General features: G+C 34.7%; 3 protein-coding genes across 7 annotated transcripts; 2 read left to right on the top strand and 1 right to left on the bottom strand.

Moving 5' to 3' along the window:
• The first annotated feature begins 162 nt into the window (after nt 1–162).
• On the top strand, nt 163–2,858 carry LOC109853855. 3 transcript variants are annotated; one of them, XM_020426385.1, is made up of 5 exons: nt 163–686; nt 933–1,064; nt 1,179–1,304; nt 1,938–2,197; nt 2,410–2,858. In XM_020426385.1, exons 1-5 carry the CDS (start codon nt 629–631, stop codon nt 2,767–2,769), a joined length of 936 nt encoding a protein of 311 aa, XP_020281974.1. In that variant the 5' UTR covers nt 163–628; the 3' UTR covers nt 2,770–2,858. The 3 variants fall into 3 exon arrangements, with proteins under 3 accessions (XP_020281974.1, XP_020281972.1, XP_020281973.1); XM_020426383.1 differs by having other exon boundaries at nt 1,707–2,197; XM_020426384.1 differs by lacking the exon at nt 933–1,064 and having other exon boundaries at nt 1,707–2,197.
• LOC109853856 (signal recognition particle 19 kDa protein) lies at nt 2,787–3,900 on the bottom strand. Its single transcript, XM_020426386.1, has 2 exons — nt 3,818–3,900; nt 2,787–3,275 (listed from the first exon to the last, which is right to left on the bottom strand). Exons 1-2 carry the CDS (start codon nt 3,874–3,876, stop codon nt 2,882–2,884), a joined length of 453 nt encoding a protein of 150 aa, XP_020281975.1. The 5' UTR covers nt 3,877–3,900; the 3' UTR covers nt 2,787–2,881.
• A 2,374-nt stretch (nt 3,901–6,274) lies between these two features.
• LOC109853892 (laccase-2-like) lies at nt 6,275–13,589 on the top strand. 3 transcript variants are annotated; one of them, XM_020426448.1, is made up of 13 exons: nt 6,275–6,341; nt 7,120–7,257; nt 8,475–8,607; nt 9,166–9,233; nt 9,594–9,883; nt 10,438–10,648; nt 10,881–11,155; nt 11,418–11,541; nt 11,725–11,936; nt 12,057–12,243; nt 12,406–12,621; nt 12,719–12,937; nt 13,087–13,589. In XM_020426448.1, exons 4-13 carry the CDS (start codon nt 9,173–9,175, stop codon nt 13,461–13,463), a joined length of 2,172 nt encoding a protein of 723 aa, XP_020282037.1. In that variant the 5' UTR covers nt 6,275–6,341; nt 7,120–7,257; nt 8,475–8,607; nt 9,166–9,172; the 3' UTR covers nt 13,464–13,589. The 3 variants fall into 3 exon arrangements, with proteins under 3 accessions (XP_020282037.1, XP_020282036.1, XP_020282038.1); XM_020426447.1 differs by lacking the exons at nt 6,275–6,341; nt 7,120–7,257 and adding an exon at nt 7,264–7,529; XM_020426449.1 differs by lacking the exons at nt 6,275–6,341; nt 7,120–7,257; nt 8,475–8,607 and adding an exon at nt 7,264–7,529.
• Nucleotides 13,590–14,243: the final 654 nt, after the last annotated feature.

Here is a 14,243-nt window from a genome sequence, read left to right as displayed (position 1 = left end):
AAATTATAATATATCTCGGTGTGTCACACACACATTTATATGCAATTTATATTTTTATATTTTTGTTTTTTATTTTTTTTTTTTTTTTTTTTTTTGAAAAACACAATTCATAAATATTACAGTTTCGCAATAGAGACGCAGTTCTTTGTCTCTTTTTAATTCAATTTTTTTACACAAAATTATGAAACATCGCGTATATAAATTCGTTGAAATTTGCGAAACCGCAAAAGTAATAAAAGATAAAGATGATAACGAGAGTGTCAGACGCGCAAAAATTGTTACACATTGCAAAATCGTCTTTTGAATACCATTGAATCGCTGACTAGCGATAAATTATGATTATACATACGTTTGATATGTAGATCGCGACGCAATTGAAAATATCCAGCCGAATAAAACCACGAAATTGCAATAACGGTGTCAAAAACAGCAGTTCGAAGAACGATCAGCAAATTTTGTGCGAAATAATCTATTTTAAATAAAGACACACAGCTGCTAATGATGACAGTACAGCGAGCGATCGCGTACGATTTGTATCTGTGAGTCAAAAAAAGTAGACACTTTAATTTAAATTAAGTTATTAGTTACTACTTCAAGTAAGTTTCCATCTCGTTCACACATTCGCTCGATGAAAGACATGGCTGTTCATCGGTATCTGTTGTTAATTATTGTTTTATGCTGCGCCGGTACGTATAAAAGATAATTTTATTTATAATTTTCTATTCCAATTATCGATTTTGTGTAGTAAGTTTCTTATAATTTTTTTTTTATCAAAACACACACTCGGTATCTCAATGCAAATGACTTCGATGATGTCAACAGCGAAACCATAAATTGTGTTGTTTGTTTCTTTTTCCAATAATTGGTTCCCGAAAATTTAATTTATTTTTGTACCTTACAATCTAATCAATATATGTTGTCTCTGTTAACAGCGTTAATTTGCGGCACTCTGTTGAATGCAAATGACGTTGAAACGTGCAACTTTCTTTGCGGACAATGTAACACCGCTGCGGTTTTTGCAAACGGTTACTGTGAATGCAGTTTTCCCGACAGCGATGTTAAAAGTACTTAATGCGGATAATTTGTCTTTTTTTTTTTTAATTTTGGCGAAACTAATAATCTCACAGATTGTAGCACGTATTTTACATTTTTTATTGTTAACGATACAAATTTTTTAGATGTAGAATGTGTAAAGCGCTTACAAAGAGAGAGCGAGACCGTCGATCTGAATATACTTCCTGAAGACCTCACAGATGAAAAACGAGATGTGCGTTCTCTAAAATCTAAACATCGTCTCAGAACGGGTAAGATCATTTATTTACACGTGTTGTGATTTTTTATTTGACTTAAATATTCCTCAAAGAAATTATGTTAACTTCTATACGCGATCTCTATTGATGAATCAGCTTGGAAGTGAACGATATAAAAATGAAGTACACGATATAAAAATATTTTTCTGACTCGTAAAATTTCGCAATTGATATGAGTTGTCTCTCTTTCTCTCTCTCTCTCTTTCATTGTCACTTGTAAAACATTAACTAACCCTTTGCGAACGCGTGTCTGCGGGCGGCGCAGCCCCAAGCAATTTTATCGCAGAGAGTCTTGTCCGCAAAGGATTAATTATTGTCTTAGAAAAGACACGATAGTTCTAAATAATATTTAAAAGACATCGACACCAGAAGTTAAAACGTCGAATTGTCTTGTAGGAGATGCCGAAAAAGTGGCACAATATTTTAACAATGGGGGACCAATGGCTGGTCACTCCCACTTTGTCAAAGCATTCAATACGATAGCCCAAGATAGCACCGATCACGCGATAAATTCGTTTTCGGACGTGAACAAAAACAATATCAAGTCTGAAAGCGAATTTCTCAGCGTGCCAATAATTAGCGCCAATTATCGAGATTCATGGAAATCTCCGTTGTCTGTGGTACCAGAAGCCGCGAGTCCGGACGTTGAGACGTACAGCACGAATCATCCGATCTTCGATTATCCTACAACAAACGGATTGTACGACACGTTGATGGGTGTGCCTCATCACACTCGCCACCACTCTCACCATCTTCACCGGAATCCTTTGTTAAGAGCGCTGAATCTTCCAAAACACATTTTGCACAACTTACTTGGACATCACGTACATCATTATCATTATTATCCAGCGCATCATCGTCGCAACGCTTTAGTCAGAAGTACAAATGTAAGTAACAAAATTATTTCTAATTGATATAAAATTTTCCTAAAGATGTACGATTCGTTCAATCAAAGTTTTCTTTGCAAATCCGGTTTGAGAAATCCATCATTGAAAGTGAACTCGTAAAGTGCAACGTTTTGCAAAACATAAATAATTGACTTGTCAAATCGAGTTGTTTTTTAACTAAAAATTACGAGTTAAAAATTCATTTCTTTCAGAATCAAGACACTGTTGCCGCAAGCAATCCTATGTCGGATAATTCGCAATATGACGCAGAGATGTCACCTATTTCTGACATAAATACAACACATCAGCCAATGCAATATTATTATCAGCCTGATACTGGATATTACTATACTCCTTACAGTAATCCATTGATGAACCCATATCCTCTGAACTATTATTCTCCATCTTTTCACACGCCATTAGTTCCATGTTCTATAGTCCCTTCTCACTGGCAAGATACTCCTAAACAAACTAAAATTCCAACCGCCAAAACGGATGATAACGTAGCTAAGATCAACAATGTTGATGAAAAAAAAACCAAAACCAAAGTTAAAAACGACAAATCCAAATAAACTGTTTTTGTAAAATATGCAACTCCAAAGTTCTTTTTTATTAATTTTATATAAATAACTTTCTACAACAAAGTGAAAATGTGTTATAATTGAAGAGATCTTGAATTCTTTCTTATCTCCTTCCCTTGCCTTTTCCCTTCTTTGACGTCGACGTGGATGGCTGCGACGTTTGTTCGCCGGAGCTCTGTTTACCTTGACGGGTTTTCAACTTCGGAATGGTGGTGCCAACGTACTCCAAAAGCGAGTCTCTGGTTGGATAATCGGCTCGCACTGGTGTACCATCGTCATTTTTTAATTGCACGCGGATACGACCGCGATACAGAGGCTCTTTGCTACGTTCCTTGGGGTGTAATTTATTCTCAACGCCGACGGTAAAACCCGCCGCCAGCAAAACATCCCGTATCTCCTGATGCGTCGGATTCTCCACGCACTTGTCCTTAGCTAACTTTCGTCCATCCGCCAGGCTCCTTTTGCTGTTCAGATATATCGGATAAATACAAACCCATCTACGAAATAAAGAGGTACATTAGACAATTAGGCTTTACATCGTTGTCTAAATCACAAATTTACAAGTGTCGAAATAGTCTTACTAAAAAACTGAAGCATTACTTGCATTAATATTCTTATTATTTCGAATTTTACGCTATTCTTCTGATGTGACACCACATGTTCATTTCGTATACACGATATCGCACGGATGACAGATCTTCTAACCTCTTAAAAGTTATCTTTTTAACATTTAATTATTCGTCTTCACACGACGAAGGAACGTATTTTTTTTCTCCTCGAATATTGTGATTTGTGAAAAATCGCGCACTCGATCGAACACTCATTCAATACAATCTGACCTAAGAGAGCTAAATTAAATCTAAGTCTCGTGTTTTGACAACAAAGACACGATCTGTCGTTCGAATATTATACGAGGTTATGGTCAGGTAGCACAGGTATTTGTATTTTGCGGCCAGAAAGCGCGAAAATAGAAGGAATAACAAACGAGTACAAGTTAAGTTTTTTAAAATACATAATCGAGTCAAAATTATTGACTCACCTCTCACGCTCGCTGTGCTTTTTTGTAGAATTCCAAGTGAGCGACATATTACTGCACATTCGATCACAGTTGCATGACTGTTTTATCCTACGTAATCCCACGTCATTTTTGCTACCTAACGTCGCGAAGTATCGCTAGATGGCGCTTGTTGTCTTCAATATTTTTTTTGCCGCTTTCAGGGGCTTCTACACACATGTGCACACATATATACAATATAAATTTTATCTTAATTATAAGTATACCAAAACGCTCAAATTTCCCCGCTCTTACATTACGTTGCGTGATATTGCGTCATACTTATCACGCAATAATTTTAATTGATATTTTATATGTCATCGGTGTTATGTGGTTAACATTTCGAACTTTCTCTTTCCCATCGAGATAAATAATTGCAGATTGCTCCGAAAAAAACAAGTTCTTCATGAACAAATTCGATATCTGATTACATATAATTGTTATATCTGATTACATATAATTATGCGTATTATTCGTGCGTGTGAAATATTGAGACGTTCTCGTGTATGATTATTGTACATAATTAAATATCGAATTTGTTTTTATTGTATAAAAGATTTTTTCCGATAAATAAAATTCTCGTAAAATTAATTGTTTGTTGTAACAAGTGGATAAATAAAACAATTGATCAAAAGTGATTATTTCAAAAATAATTATTAAATTTCAATTCCGATCTTAAAAATGTTTTATTTTACGAAAAACAATAATTTGAAAAATATTCTCAATAGTTCTTGTGTGATCTCATCTCAAGTATTTCTATTGCAAATATACTCGCATGATTGTTATAAAGACGTTGCTCTCTTCTACTGCTTTCCATAGCCCTTGATTTTGCGGCCATGGCCCATCGCGCGGTTGGTTGGGCAAGAACCGCCTCGTATAATGTAGATAATTTATTATGACTCGACTTGTATGCAAGACTCTTTCATTTTGCGTGGATCAATTTGTTGTTATTCCTTACGTGATCATTATGAGATCCTTGAGATTCGTTCTGAATTACGTAATACACATAACATATCTTGCTCTTTCTTTTTTTCCCGACATTCTCTTTTATCTCTGTTTCTTCCTTTTTTTTTAGGTGCGTTTTATACATCTTCTCGATTGAAAACAAAATAATCAGATGTACAATTGGCAGAAAAATGATGTTTAGATCTTGAGCAAAAGTTTGCAAAGTTAATTCTATTTATAGATTGTAAACGAATAAATGAGGAAGTTAATATATAAAATGATCGCGATCAACGTCATTTGCTGACGTGAATAACTACCGGTTTTTTTTGTTCCGCGTTGGCCTGAACAGAACGGGAATTCCCTTCAGAACCTGTTTCGTGTATATTTGCCCCCCAAAAAAAAGATGTCTACATACGGTGACGCGAGTGTGATATTTTTACTTTCTTTAAAAAAAACACGTCGAACAAAATTAATTTGCTAGTTGATGCCTATGAGATGTGCTCCTTTCGATTTCAATCGATCTTTAAAATGCTAATTTTGTGATACAATCTACACAATGTCGCATGCAGTTTTGTTTGCAATCACGAGAACGGAAATTTTACCTTGAAATTATCTCTTACAAGATTATGCGATTATCTTTATTATAATCCGTAAGAAATAAATGAAATAATACGTATGCTAAATTAATCCCATGACGCGATGCGCAATGTGTGCACAAAAGAAAAACGCGTATTTAAAATAATTAGTTGCATACAGATTTCGTCATCGATAATATCAGTAAAATGCATCGCGTGAAAAAAATTATGACGTGAAACATTGAGATGAAAGATTCAATGCGACACTTCCGTGTATTTTGCCTGCATTTTTTTCATCGCAATACATCAGACATTTAAAGGTGTATCATCAAATATTTATGCGCGTTAACTATATATCAAAATTGACAAATTAATGAATTTTTTTTCCAAAACATTTGAAAAAAAAAAAAACTTAAGTTACGTTTCAATATTAGATACGAGCAAATTAAATTGTAACGTGACGAGTATGAGTTTAAACAATATTCTTTGTGGAATTCACAAAAGTCTGCAACAAATCCATTTATTGCGTTTGACTGAGTTTACATCCGTCAAAGATAACGGCATTTTATTACAACTCAATTTGTATTCACGAACAAGTGCAATAGATGAGTTTTCACCGCGCGTACTCTTCGACGACGCTTCTTTTTCTTCTTCTTTTCTTCTTTCTTTTTCTTTTTTTTTTTTTTTCTTTTTCTTCTTCTTCTCATCGTTGTCGTTGTTGCGACATCATTCGCGTATGTAACGTCGTATGCCAAGATGTCGACGAACCATGAACGATAAATCGTGAAAGAACGTTTCATTAATCGAGATAAGTTTCGCAAACATTACCCCCCCTCTCTCTATCATATTTTTGTTATCAAATTATCGTGTCGTATGACATTTGCAGCAAAGACTGCAATGTCACGTAATATTGAAGTTTTGTCTGATTAAGTAAATCAAAAAGAATCAAAAGTCAATGAGAAATAATGGAATTAAGGAGAAATTTAGACGTAAGTCTTTTATTTGTCAAAAAAATTTAATTAATTTGATCTTATAGATTAGATTCGACAAAATGTAGAGGTCTGAGTCGTTCAAAAAAAAAAAAATTAAAAAATGTATAATTAAGAAAAAAGTTGCACTTGACCATGTTTTTTTTTTTTTAGTTGTTGTAACAATACATATTTGCGCTTGTAAAATCAGTATTGCTGATAGCTTATTAATATTTATTCTAAAAAAAAAAACAGATACATCTTAATTGCTTATTTTTTTTAAATGTACACAACGTTTTGTTTCTTCTTTGCAATTATTTCACACTTGTGTTCGCAATTTTCCAAGGTATATCATATCGCGGTAAAAGTTTGGTTTCAAACAAAGAGAGACACAATGGTTGCATAATTCTCTCTGCGTTTGTGCGAATGCTGTTGCACATCTATGCAATTAAGCAATTACGTGATTTCAAAAATATCAATAAATTACATTTTTGATTAATAGAGATATATAAAAGTATATCTTATCTGATTTGTTTGATAAATTACTTTTGTTTTTTCCGGTTTCAATTATACCGATTCACATCCGATTTACTCTGATCAATCATAAAAAGAATGACATAAAGAATTAATAAGTTAATTATATATCTTGACTTTTTAACTTTCAGATTACGATTTTTAACGATATTTGTAAACTGATTACGTTTTCTTTATTATATTTGTTCGATATTATTTCTCTCTGTGTACTAATTAACACGCCCAAAAAAAAAGAGAACTGTCTCGGGATACATTTTTCTTGCAGCTCGCTGTCTTTGTTGGTCAACAAATCCCGTAACAAGTGGAAAGTCCACTGACGAACGTGTTCACATCCGGAAAACTGAGACTCTCTTATTGGTCGGACATGCTCAAGTGGGGAATATTCGAATTACAGCCACAGCAGGTAAAGCGGCGTGTTCTGTTGATGGCTATTCTGTGGATACGAGTGATTCCTTCAACGCGGGACTTCTTGTGTTATATAGAGACGCGAATGGCGCGAAGTCGATTCAGTTCTAAGTAAAACATCGTTCTTGTAAAACGTTCCGTTAACGCAAACTTGTGCTTTTGTCACAGAAGATAAAAAAACAAAAAAAACGTGCGAGCACGTGGTGTGATTTGATTCTCGATTGCATCCAAGAACATCCGAATTAACACACGTTCTGCATCGTGTTACAGGTTGGTACATTAAATTGTGCGCATTGAGCAGTGAAAATGATTATTTTCCAAGTTTGAACACATCTCGCAATCGAAAATCCATACACGATGCAGAAAATTTGTTCGGATTGCGACAATTTTAGTTCATTTCGCGCGATCGCAAGATAATTATTGCAGATAATTACTTTCTGCACGTAGAACGTATCGTTTTCTTTTCTGACGCGTCCTGTGTGCAGGAGTCATCGTGTCTCGTGTCACAGCGATGGAGCGCGTTGCGTGAAACTTGTGCTAAATTTGTAAAGATATCATGCAAGTGCGTCGTGTTGCGAGATACAAACATTTCGACATTAGTGATTACCTGCGCGCGGCTTTGTCAAGTACAATGTTACACGTGTCTGTGCGGCAATATATCGCAATACTTTTAGAATAAAAACTAGCCGTAAAGATCGTCGATTAACCGCTTTTTTATTGCCGCATTTAAGTGATCATTTGCACAACTCTCGTCGAATATTAAAATATAACTACAATCTTAAAGAGAGACACTTTATTCTTCATTATTCAAGATAACACAAAAACAATTATTTTAATGTTTTTTTCTTTAAATAAAAAATTAAAGGAATTTAATTTGGTTTCCGCAATTAAAGATAAGAAATGTTTTCACAAAAACAAAAAAGTTTAAACCAGAAAAAGTTTAAGACAGTTAAATATAAGAAATCCATAGTCCGTCTATTTAGTCGCAGTAAATATCTGTTGTTCAAGAAAAGAATCTCATTTTCTTTGCCGTTAATGATATATACCAGGATTGGTGTGTGTGACATTTTCAACATAATGACATAAATATGTATATGATGCTGTTTTATCAGTATTGCAAAGTAGAAACTGTGACATGTAAATGAAGCTTAGTTTGTCCTAGAACTATAAGTTCTCCGTTAAAATAAGAAATATACCTCTCTTTTTTTTTTTCAGTACGGTTTACTATTTCTAAACATTATCTGCGTAAGAAATCCGCCGATTATCTCTATACAGGAGTAGGAAATATATCATTTCGAGAGACGGAAAATACGTGAGCGGGATATAATTACACTCTAATTATAAAACTGTAAGTAAAACCTAAAAGTAAAAAAAAAAAAAAAAAATCTCAAGTTAAAATATATTTAAACATAAAAATAAAGAGCATCACTTTATTTTAACAAAATTGTTTTTTAATTAATTGTTTGTAAAAAAATTATTTCAATTATCTAAGATTGTTTTAAATAAATACTTGGGAATAGAATCATATGTCGTAGAAAGCTTCTTTATTTAATCATATGTGACAAAACTGAAATTTAAATATTTGTTGAAGTTAGAAATTTAAATATTTGTTGAAGTAGCAAATTAAATCGATTTATACATATGGTTATTACTTATCTTCTACTGAATGTTTGCTCAGAGCCTTAGGTAAATTTTAAAATCAAAAGCTGACGTTTTATAATTCTAATTATATAATGCGCACGTGTGGGAAGTGTATAATGTCTTTTTTTGAATTTATTTGCATTTATGTATCTCTTTATCGAACTGTTATCTTCGTAAATATTCTGTTTTATAAGACGCTGTAACGAGCTAAATTTACATGTTACGCGTGTCGGATCTTTTCTGAACTAGATTATTTCTGTTACAGACCGAGAATGATAAGCTGGAATTTGATATTTAGTCTGTTTTTTCTAGTTATTTGTAGAAGCCGTTCAGGTATGTGTAATGGAATTCTCACTCTTTTACTATTTCATCTTTATCTTGCCCTTACATGTAATTTATGTGTTTGTGTAACATTGACTCAAAAATCGTGTTTAAAATTGTTTTTATCACGCATGCATTTCGATTTGAATAAGCTCCAGTTCGTATTCAGATTTTCGGATTTTGATATTTTTCAATTTGCAAGAAACAACATATCGAATATTTTGCCGAATTGCGACAAAAATCATGAACTCGCTTAAAAATTCACCTCGTTATAAAAAGAAAAGTCAAACGATAGGTAAACTCTAACAGGCTTAAAAAAATATTTCATTGATATATCATTATATGATATAATGATCGTTTTTTTTTTCTTAGAGACGATAATAACGGCGCACAATGATATCGGTCTCGCACCGATTGATCCTGAAATCTGCGACATGATCGATTGGACGGAACATGCGTGCCGGCGAACGTGCGAGGATGGTGCGGCGCCTTTAGACTGTTATTACACCTTCAAGCTGGAATATTATCACACAATGAGCAAAGCGTGTTATGAATGTCCCTTCAACATCACAGATTGTTTTCGACCTCATTGTGTCCCGGCGGACGGCGTAAAACGATCTATCTTAGTTGTGAACCGGCAATTGCCGGGCCCGCCGATTGAGGTGAGTATAATTTCGAGGCAAATTTATTCTTTGACATCTCCCTGTTCACATGATAATATTATTTTCTATTTGGTGGCTATCATTTTATAATGACTGAAAAATAATATACGTCATATATATATATATATATTTTTAATTCATACACAAGATCCGGCGAGATCTATTCTGCACAATGAGCACATCTTTCAGTAGCGAGTTGTTTAACAAGCACTTGATTTTCTGACGTATCAGAAAGAAGTATATTGTTCGCGCGCAACTGTATTTCCGCTCGCTTCCTTCTTCTAGATTCTAAGATCTGATTGCTCTTCACGGCTACCAGATGTAAAAATAGAATCGTCTGTCACAGGTAATGTACCGTGCACCTGAGTCACGGTATATTACCAATCAGTCGGTCGTGTTGTGGTTTTTTAATGACATATTTCTGATTTGCTGAAAAACGATGTCTGATCGTTATCAGGCAATCTGCATCGATAAAACGAGATTACCGAGTCAAACCGCTAATTAAAAAACACAACGCTGGAATTTTTTATTATTGTAATTTATTTGAATTCTAGGTATGCCAAGGTGACAGGATAATAGTCGATATGATTAATTTCTTGCACGCGGAGAGCACCACGATGCATTGGCACGGACAGCATCATCTCACCACGCCGTACATGGATGGTGTACCTTACATATCGCAATGTCCTATCCCTCCCGGCGCGACTTTTCGATACAATTTTATCGCCACCGAAGCCGGCACGCATTTTTGGCATTCTCACATAGGCGAGTCTTTTGGTTGTTATTTTTTTTTTTACATCTTACGATAACAGAATGTTCAAAGGACGTTTAATAAGTTAACAATATTTTTCTGATTAATCGTTAAAACACTGATCCTAAATTTAAATTAATTTTTTTTTTTTTATCAATTATTCAGTTTTGTAGAAAACTATGTGTTTTCGCAAGATTAACTTTGAGTTTCGTCATTTACTTGGAATGTCGTTACTTTTACCTGCAGGATTTCAGAGAGGCGACGGTGTGTTCGGACCGTTGATTGTTCGTGTTCCCCCGAAAGCCGATTGGCACAAGGATCTTTACGATTACGACGAACATACGCTAACGGTTGCCGATTGGGTTCACGAGTTGGGTCTTCCCAAATTCTTGGCGCATCATCACTCGGACGGCGACAACAAGTCGCCAAATTTACTGATAAACGGTCTCGGCCGTTTCGATGTTCAAGATGAAAACGAAACTTTGGCCAACATGCCTATCACGACGTTCGTAGTGAAACCGGTATGTTCCACTCTAAAAAAAAAAAAAAATATTCGTGCAACATTTAAAAACAGGAAGATATTTTTTTAAATTTTTAATTTTCTTTGGTAATTTTTTTTATTCAAATCCGTGTCGAGTTAGGTTTGGTTACCGTCTAAATTATTTTTTTTTCTCAATATGCAGATGTTACTTCTACTTAAAAAGCGCCTGATTAAAATTCTAATTTAAAAAATATTTCAATCAATTTAGTCACTTGTTTTACATTTACGATTTACGTTTGCAGAACTTTCGATACAGATTTAGACTGATTAATGCAGAATTCCTCAACTGCCCGATTGAAATTTTCGTTGATAATCACACTTTACATGTGATCAGTTCGGATGGACGTGACGTTGAACCAGTTGAAGGTACGATCTCACTTTTTGCACACACGTACTGCTGTTTCTATACATAAAAAAAAAACCATTTAATCAGTTGCGTTCCATATGGCATTGAGAAAACATAATAATGTAAAAAATTTCAACATCGGAAAAAACAACTAAATAATAATAATTACAACTAAATTGTTGCGTTTTGTTTGCGTTTTACAGCCGATTCTTTGGTGAGTTACGCCGGTGAGAGGTTTGATTTCATAATCGAGATGAACCAACCGGCGGACAATTATTGGATGCGATTTCGTGGACTGATGGACTGTGACGAGAGATTCTTGAGCGCCCATCAGGTCGCGATATTGCGTTACGAGGGCGCGCCCGAGAACGAACCGGAAGCAGAAGTTTCGTACGATCACGTGCGAGAAGGACTGGTACGTAACACATTATTTTCACGATTTCTTCTCAGAATGTTTCTTCCGAGAAAAAACGTTGCCTCAAGTAAGTAGTTTGCAAAAAATGTAAAAAAATTAACAACGATTTTTTATTTTCAGCAAGTAAACGCTCTAAATAAGGGAACCGAAACAAATGACAGTGTCAGTATGCCGATGTTAAATGCGACGGATGACGACGACGCTTGGAACACTAAAGAACCAGATTATCAGTTTTATATATCGTACGATTTTTACAAGAAAGACAACCCGCACTTTCACCGCAAAAACTTGTACGGCTTTCACCAAGGTTAGGAACTCTGGATTAATTATAACAAATAAAAAATTAAATCGAGAAATTTATCTGCGCAATAATATTTTATAAGATACAGTTTCGCAAAAAAAAATATTTGAATTTATTTTCGAATTGTTTATAAATTGTTTTACGTGATATTTCTGTTATTTCTGATAGTGAAAAATATGAAACAGCAGTTGTTAACGCCGCAACTGAATCACATATCGATGAAGCTGCCGCCGTTTCCGCTTCTGTCTGAGAGAGACCGAATCGAGCCGAATCAATTTTGTAACGCCGACACGGTCGAGGGTTGCGAGGACGACTACTGCGCCTGCACTCACGTGCTCCAAGTTAAGCTCAACAGTGTGGTGGAACTGGTTCTGATCGATGAAGGTAAAATCAATATATATAAATAACGTGTTTTTTTTTTTATTTACATTTTTAATTGTCCAAATTTTTGCGTAAATAAAAAAAAAACAAATTTCGGTAGGTGTTCCGTATGACGCGAATCATCCGTTTCACCTTCATGGTTATCAGTTCCGCGTCGTGGCTATGGAGAAAGTAGGGAACACCACCACCGCCGATGAAGTAAAAGAACTGGACAGGCAAGGTTTGATAGTCAGGAAGCTCGTACGAGCACCTTTAAAGGACACGGTGACTGTCCCCGACGGTGGTTACACTATCGTGCGATTTTACGCCGCTAATCCAGGTAAGAGACTTCGAAATAAATTAAACAATTCGGTCTAAAACTATAAGCGCACGAGTAAGTAATCCACGCAGAAGATAATTTTCAAATAAACATCAATTGTCATTTGTCGAAAAGAAGACACAGTGTTAATTAATCGTACGATCGTTCAGGATACTGGCTGTTTCATTGTCACATCGAATTTCACGCGGAGATAGGCATGGCGTTGATCTTCAAGGTGGGCGAACACGAGGATATGTTGCCCGTTCCTCGCGATTTTCCCAAATGCGGCGACTGGAAATCAATGGACGATCAGATGGAATTGAGATCGGAAGAAACCGCGATTGCAACGACGACCGAAATTGCGTCAGAGAGGGAACGATATCTCGACAATAAGATAGAGCAATTTCTGAAATCTATGGCGTATTTCGAGCAACTGTTTAAATCGCAAGCATCATCCGCGCTATCGTTTACTCCGAGTATAGAACTGACCGTATTTGCTCTTTCTGTTGTAAGTATCGTACAACATTTTATGAGACATGTTTTATGAGACATTTACGAGACGTGTGTCTATGTAAACGAGCCAGAACCGTATTTGTGGGAGTTATTCAGTAAGACTTGATCGTAAATTGGCAACTATTTTCTCTTTTTTTTTTTTTTTCATACATATTCCGAATAGATATATATATATGACAATTGTTGCACGACGCAGCGTAAAAATGTGATCAATAAGGAGTAAGTGATCAATAAGCGTTATATATAAAAACTGACACAGTCAGTATTAACAGAGGAAGTATTAAGATTCACGACGAAATATATTTGTTGGAAGAATATTTGTATAAATAAAAAAAAGTAGCGCGTAAAAAATTTTACATAGATTTAGTGTTTTTTACTTTTACTGTGATATATAGAGAGAGACATAGTTGATAGATTTTAAACACCAGCGAGATATAAATTGTTACTTGGAAAAATATTGACCACTTAAGTTACAGTCTGTTTTGAAAATTGTTTTACAACAATGTTCCACATAACGCATTTCTGTCCACAACTTAGCATTGCAATCTTAATAATAATAATAATTATAAACTTTGCAACGTGCGACTGCGTATTGTACATATAATGTACATATATATGTATACATATACATAACATTCAAATGTAATCAATATTTGAGATTTACAACTCGTAACCACGCGTTATTACAAAAATAATTGCATGTATAAAGTTTTTTATTTCTGTTTAAATGTATGCGTGTTAAATGTATGAATGTGTGTAAAATATAAGTTATTGCTCTACGAAGCGCAATGATCAAAAACCACCATTAGAGAAT

Source organism: Pseudomyrmex gracilis, unplaced genomic scaffold, assembly GCF_002006095.1.
Source record: "Pseudomyrmex gracilis isolate BER0280 unplaced genomic scaffold, ASM200609v1 scaffold_56, whole genome shotgun sequence".
NCBI classification, from domain to species: Eukaryota; Metazoa; Arthropoda; class Insecta; order Hymenoptera; family Formicidae; genus Pseudomyrmex; species Pseudomyrmex gracilis.
This window is presented reverse-complemented; position numbering and strand designations above follow the sequence as displayed.